The sequence below is a fragment of the Hyalella azteca genome, unplaced genomic scaffold (genome assembly GCF_000764305.2).
Source record: "Hyalella azteca isolate HAZT.00-mixed unplaced genomic scaffold, Hazt_2.0.2 contig4223, whole genome shotgun sequence".
Classification (NCBI taxonomy): domain Eukaryota; kingdom Metazoa; phylum Arthropoda; class Malacostraca; order Amphipoda; family Hyalellidae; genus Hyalella; species Hyalella azteca.
The window spans coordinates 7,412-14,295 of NW_025934444.1; the positions used below are offsets into that span (position 1 = coordinate 7,412).

General features: G+C 41.3%; 2 protein-coding genes and 1 non-coding gene across 3 annotated transcripts in view; 2 read left to right on the forward strand and 1 right to left on the reverse strand.

The window, feature by feature from the left end:
* Positions 1-1,566, forward strand: part of LOC108676423 (arginase, hepatic) — a gene marked incomplete at its 5' end in the record, with an annotated part of 6,727 nt that extends 5,161 nt beyond the window's left edge. The window contains 1 exon segment of the mRNA XM_047879932.1: positions 478-1,566. Within this exon segment, the coding sequence (XP_047735888.1) occupies positions 478-664 (187 nt within the window). The 3' untranslated portion in view covers positions 665-1,566.
* Positions 1,567-2,829: 1,263 nt separating this feature from the next.
* LOC108676425 lies at positions 2,830-4,278 on the forward strand. Its single transcript, XR_007156624.1, has 4 exons — positions 2,830-2,894; positions 3,630-3,696; positions 3,773-3,856; positions 4,261-4,278. It is a non-coding gene; the product is annotated as an uncharacterized LOC108676425 (transcript).
* Positions 4,279-5,150: 872 nt separating this feature from the next.
* LOC108676424 (pro-resilin-like) lies at positions 5,151-5,718 on the reverse strand (the record flags this gene model as incomplete). Its single annotated transcript, XM_018164497.1, has 1 exon — positions 5,151-5,718. A coding segment is annotated over one exon (376 nt), but the record flags the coding sequence as incomplete, so codon positions are not given.
* Positions 5,719-6,884: the final 1,166 nt, after the last annotated feature.

Genomic DNA, 6,884 nt, shown 5'->3' on the forward strand with positions numbered 1-6,884 from the left:
GTTTCAGTGGTTGCCAGCTATGTGAATAGTCTTGCCAATGACGTCTGTTGGATTGCCAGATATACTTATTTTATCATTTCTGTTTCAGTGGTTGCCAGCTAAGCGTATGGCGTTGCCATCTATGTCTTTAGGGTTGCCAGCTATGCTTATTTTGCTATTTATCCTTCAGGGGTTGTCAGCTATGCGTGTAGTGTTGCCTCTTGCCAACTCTGATTCTTGCCCTTCAAATGGCAATGTTTTGCCACTAATGGCAATGTGCTGCCACTAATGGCAATGTGCTGCCACTAATGGCAATGTGCTGCCACTAATGGCAATGTGCTGCCACTAATGGCAATGTGCTGCAACTAATGGCAATGTGCTGCCACTAACGGCAATGTGCTGCCGCTAACGGCAATGTGCTGCCACTAATGGTAACGTGCTGCCACTAATGGTAACGTGCTGCCACTAATGGCAATGTGCTGCCACTAATGGCAATATAATGGCAGTGATGGGAGGGCTGACGGTGCGCGAGGGCTGCGTGGCGCTGGAGGCCGCGAGGGCCACTGGCCACCTGAGGGCACTGGACCTCGTGGAGGTCAACCCCAGCCTGGCGGACACCAGGGGCGTGGCCACCACCACCCTGGCTGCCCGCACCCTCCTCTACGCCGCCCTCTCCGGCCACTGACCGCCAGCTTGTCGATTTTTTTGGCCACTGACCACATGCATGTTCATCCTGCGGCCACTGACCACCTGCATGTCCATTCTGTGGCCACTGACCGCCTACATGTCCTTTCAGTGGACACTGACCACTTGCATCTGCCATCACTGTAGCGACCGACCACCTGCATTTCCATTTATTTGGCCACTGACCACGTACTTTAGTCCATCAGTCTGGCCACAGACCAACATCATCTGTCCATTTGTCTGGCGTCACACTACCACCATCTGTCCGTCTGTCTGGCCACAGACTACCATCATCTGTCCATCTGCCTGTCCACAGACTGTGCATCGCTGTACCGACCACCGTCGTTTGTTTGTCCATATTGTGACCCATAATTTCTACAGGGCGACCCACTCCCTCCAACCCATATCTGTATTATTTGTATAAACTCGCACAATTTATGTTCTTATACAAGTTTGATTGCAGACCCGAGAAAGTGTTGTATATGATAAATCTAATCTTCCTTCTAAAGGAAACGCACAAAATTCTACACTGTTGTCGGTAGATCGAAATTCAAGTTACTGAAAGACAATTTTATTACGTCAATGCTTGCAATGTATCAAGCCTCCTTATCTGAATATCCTCTAATATAACTATCCCAAATTACCTAAATAGAATAATAGTCAAAAGTATTCAACAATTTTTATTATAAGCTATGAAGGAAAATCGGAATTCTAATATAGAATCCACGTTTAGACGTAATATACAGTTTATGATGCAAGATGCTATCTATATGTAGTATCGGTATGGCTACCTATATACAGTCTAGGCATTTAGGGATAGAATGCGTCTTTCATATCATTGCAATGTACAACGATTTAGAAATGTTATCTATAATGAATAAGCAATACACAAGTTAAATGAAAGCCTATTATTAACTCAAGTGTGATTGTTAACTTGAGATTTGAATTATTTATGATTATTTTATGTCGCTTCGAGAAAGTGGATCCCTGCATGTGCAGCCTGCACTTATATACACTCAATGAACACAGGAGGTCAAGATATGACCGGTGAACATCGGCTCATTTGGTTACGTCGAATTACTTATGCTATATTCAAGATAGATGCTAGCACGCGAGTTTTAATCATGCTTAAAAGTCAAAAATTGAAATTTCTCACAAAAAAATGTGAAGGGGGGTGCGGAGTGGTAACATATATTGTAAGAAACAGTTATTGATAATATTCAAATATCAACTCTGCGCTAGTCAAAAAACCTCCGAAATCGCAAAAATTCACACGGGCAAGACATCGTCTTTAGGTGGTTAGGAATCTATAAATCAAGTTCCATTGAAATCGGTTCAGTAGTGTGGAAGAAATTCCATGTACGATGCGCATTTTTGCCAGTATTACCGTATAAATCGAGAACGCGGGCGAAATCGCGAAAATTCACACGGGCTAGACATCACCTTTAGGTGGTCAGGAATCTATATACCAAGTTTCATCGAAATCGGTTCAGTAGTTTGGAAGAGATTCCATGTACGATGAATTTCCTGAGTCACGGCCGTGAGACAGGCCGCGTTTTTGTCCAGGAGGTGTCAAAAAAGGATAATTCACTTATATTGCTTAAAACAGTTCTCTACTCATTGACATGAGACTGTAATAATTACAAAAACAAGATTGGGAGCTGAACGATTACATCTAATAAAGTATCTTACGCAGCGAAGGTGGAGTGACGTATTCAGGTTAAAAAATCACTTTTCAAAGTTAATTACCAATCCGTAGTAATACTAATAGCATAATGTACTTTGGGGAGATATAAGTGTTCAACCTCTGAGACCAACGGTTGGTCTCAAAGATTCAATGCTGGAGTTATCGGTAGTTGTTGTTTTAAGCTCTATTAGCGATTAAGCTTATTGATTGAGTGCAGAGTGGGGATGCCATTTATTATTGATGATATAAACTCATTAGCACCCACTGTTCTATATATGTAGGAGATGAGAAATGACCATTGATCATGTAAGACTGGAAAATGCGTTAATCTGCATGCAAGTGTCTGGAAATAAGAAATTTTGAAAGGTTGCGATTTTTGTTGCGCCAGTAATTTGGAATGATATCCTACTGCTTCTCGAACTTCTGCAGTTGCGGAATCACACAATTCTCCGCCAAATTTTATCGATCTTATATTCGCCAAGGATTTCAGCAGTGCAGTCAGAGTGTCAGACAGTCTGGCCATCGCTGACAATCCAGACCTGAGGTGGGTGGTGAACAAGCGAGTCTTCATAAAGCGGAAGAAGAAGAATTTCAGCAGCGACTTTTGCTCATTTAGCTTCAGGCTTCATCATTTATGTTTGTTAACTACTATCCCTAATTCTCCGTTCATTGTATTACGGCCTCAGATGTACTTTAGTAGTTTAGTTCAATGCTTGCTTTGTACCTTAGTGAATTGGTCCATTCAAAATGAAAATTTCAGTAATATTTGGGCAACCTTTAGTTTAAGCTTAAGAGTTTAGTCAGAATTCTCTGAAACTCCAGTCTGTGCAACAGTGCAAAGCTGAATACTGACTAATGGAACCTAATGCCACAGTCCACTGTCCTACAGAGTACAGACTACAGACTAGTGAGACTACTAAGTCAAAAAAGACTGTACTGTGCTCAGAACTGAATCAAAATTTCAGAAAAGAATAAATATCCAAGTAAAAAAAATTTTGTATCTCTAGCAGCCTCTGTCAACATATGAGACAAAAATTGTTAACAATATCTTTGTTAATATGATCTTCAGAAATCAGAATACCATATGGTTTGGTCTACACGTCCAGAATTTTTTTACTTTCAGAGTGTTAATTTTAAAAATGTCATATTTAGGTATTTAATTCATGCTTAATACTTCTTGGTAACTTGACTAACTTACAGGAGTTCCTCTATAGTCTGTTTAATAAATATATTACCATACCAATATTAATTGTGTTCATAATTTGTATTTTTTTTACAGAAGCTGAGCATCAGTGAAGTGCTGGAAACTGTTTCAAGTGTTTGGGTCACATGCAGACACCATGCCTGTAAGTTGGAATGTTGGGTCAAGGTTTGTGCTTGTTTTTGACTGTGATAGTATGTGTTTCACTATTGCTCTTGCAGATATTTAAAGTGCTGCTGAGCTGCCAGTTGGAGAACTTGACAAATGTCCGAGTTCCTGACCCTGACTTTGGCTACAACATCAAGGTATGTACAACTTGTCCTAGATTTTTAATAGGTAGTGTTGAAGTTTCTGTAGATCTATAATAATTTGTTAGATGCTATTTCTTGAATAATTTCTTATTGCTCCTAAAACTTGATAAAATTGAGATTTATGCAGACATTATATACTAATTACAAAAAAAAAAACAAGCATCTCTTACTCAGATGTAATGAGAGAATTTTCCCTTAACTCTGTTGATGAAATTTTCAATTTAAAACTCTCTTATAATATTTGGTTAATTTCATCAACATCTGCAACAGCCATTTTCCAGATGTTGTCCATTTTTGAGCCATAATTGTGATCAATATAGTATGCTTGACTCTCACAGTTAAAAGGGTTGCCTGTTGCCGGCCTTGAAGCAACTTGAGTAAAGTTAGCCATATTACAGGTACAGTGCAGCAGCTGTAAAGTTAGCCATATTACAGGTACAGTGCAGCCGCTGTAAAGTTAGCCATATTACAGGTACAGTGCAGCAGCTGTAAAGTTAGCCATATTACAGGTACAGTGCAGCAGCTGTAAAGTTAGCCATATTACAGGTACAGTGCAGCAGCTGTAAAGTTAGCCATATTACANATGCCTACAACTTGTCAGCGTCTCGTGGATTATTACAAATATTATTATATACATTTTGTTGTCAATAATTCCTTCATTTAGAAATACTTTCCATCTAAATTGCTTGCTTAAAATTCAGGGAACGACTTGAATCATGTCTCTTATTAGCTGTACAGAGCATTCAACTGCTTGTGCACGACACTAGCGTTAATAGCGTTTAGTTTTATAGTTGCGGTTTGTCAGGACAAGGACAAGGTGCAAGACAACTACAAGGTGCAAGACAAGGACAAGGTACAAGACAAGGACAAGGTGCAAGACAAGGACAAGGTGCAAGACAAGATAACTCCATATTTAAGATCACCATAGTTTATAGCATCACTTGTTGCTTCATGATTAATTTAATATGATCACTCGTGGTGAACGTAATTAATCGTATGATGATTAACATGATTATCATCGGCCGGTGTAACCGAGTGTTTTCGAGCTCCAAGTAATAGTGAGTTAGGGGTTCGAGTCGCAGCGAGCTGTGAAGATTCTCCGATGTTTAGATTCGGCGGTAAGCAAGGCTTGGTGTCAACGTTGGCGCTCCAACCGCTTTATATATTTTTTCTGTCACTATACAGTGTATGGTATATGCTTTATAGTTTATAATATAATATAGTGTATGCTATATGCAGTATAGTATTCGCAATGCTCCCGCCCCAGGAAAGTTAATCAAACACAAAGAATAGTTTGAAAATGTATGGAAAATTTCTTCGCTATATATGAAGATATCATAGATTATATTATTGATCATAGGTTTACGTACTTGTTTACAAAGAGACGCAATTCTAAAGTATTTATTGATTTAATAATATAATAAATTTAATGTATGGAATCCTCGAATGTCCTGCCGACCCGTAACGTAGGTCGGGTACGTTAGTTCGTGTACGCTGGACGTGACGCCACGTGCCTCTGCTGAGGGTACTGAGCCTCCCCCTGGTACGTGACGTCAGCAACGTACCCCGAGTCCTGCGTGACGTGGTACGTGACGGTCTGTCGTCGTCCGTCTGGCAGACCCACGACGTACGAGCCGCGCGTGTGGTCCCCGTCGCGGGTCTCCGTCTGGCCGAAGTCGGAGCCGTCGTCCGCGACCTGCCATTCGAACACATATTTGGCTTCGTCGTAATCCTCGTCCGAACCTGACGACGCCGTAGGTGAGCTGGGGCTGGGAGAAGATAGGGGGGGTGGCGTCAGGGGGCTTGACGGGGGAGGCCTGGCACACACCCACCCCCCACACCAGCGCCACCAACAGCTGACGGGGGAAAGACGAACAAATTACAGAGGACGAGAAGTTATATTTTATCGCGTTAATAAAATACGCGGGAGAAATTTTTCGCCTTTTCAAAATTATTATAAATTTAATCCTATTTATAGGACAATGTTTTGATTTCATTTCATACGATGATTCGCATTTATTCGTATTAGCCACTCATTAGCCCTGACAAACGTTCGCTGCCACTCGCGCTTAAAGACCGAACACAATTAGCGTGCAGGAATTAACGAGAGTTCAATTATCTTTACCACAAAAAGGCATTACGTCGAATTTGGAGCCTCGGGTGAGCCCAGGCTGCGTGTTTCTCTCAATGAAGATGAAAATAATATTTCGTGTGAAGCTGACCGCTGAAATGGCCGTTATTTCGCGCGTAGTTTCAAACATGAACGCCTGTGCAATATTTGAGGTGAACGCCAGTGCAATATTTGAAGTGAACGCCAGTGCAATATGTGATGTGAACGCCAGTGCAATATTTGAAGTGAACGCCAGTGCAATATTTGAAGTGAACGCCAGTGCAATATTTGAAGTGAACGCCAGTGCAATATGTGAGGTGAATGCCAGTGCAATATGTGAGGTGAACGCCAGTGCAATATGTGAGGTGAACGCCAGTGCAATATTGGAGGTGAACGCCAGTGCAATATTGGAGGTGAACGCGTCGTTAGCAGCGCCGTTGCGAACGCAATTTCTTAAGCCAGGTCAAGGTCAGCCGCGAGGCCTCAATTTTCTCTAATGCTTATCATGTTTTATATCATATATATGTATATATAATGAAATATTTATTTAATATCATACCATTTACATTTATTTTTTTACATTTATTTACGACCAACGAGGGCATTAACGTAGACTGTAGCTCAATATTCCAATATATTAATCAGGTAGATGTAATATTAGTAATAAACATCAATTGAGCAACACAAATAGGCTTAAAAATTCTGATGAATATTAATTATATTGAGTTATTAGTGGACGCTCCCTCAGCGCCAGAGGGAAAGTCGGGAGCTGAGGGCCGCCATATGGCAACACCGCGACACTTTCTCGACAAACTGCTGCAACAGCTGCAGCTATACCAGCAGCTGCAGCTATACCAGCAGCTGCAGCTATACCAGCAGCTGCAGCTATACCAGCAGCTGCAGCTATACCAG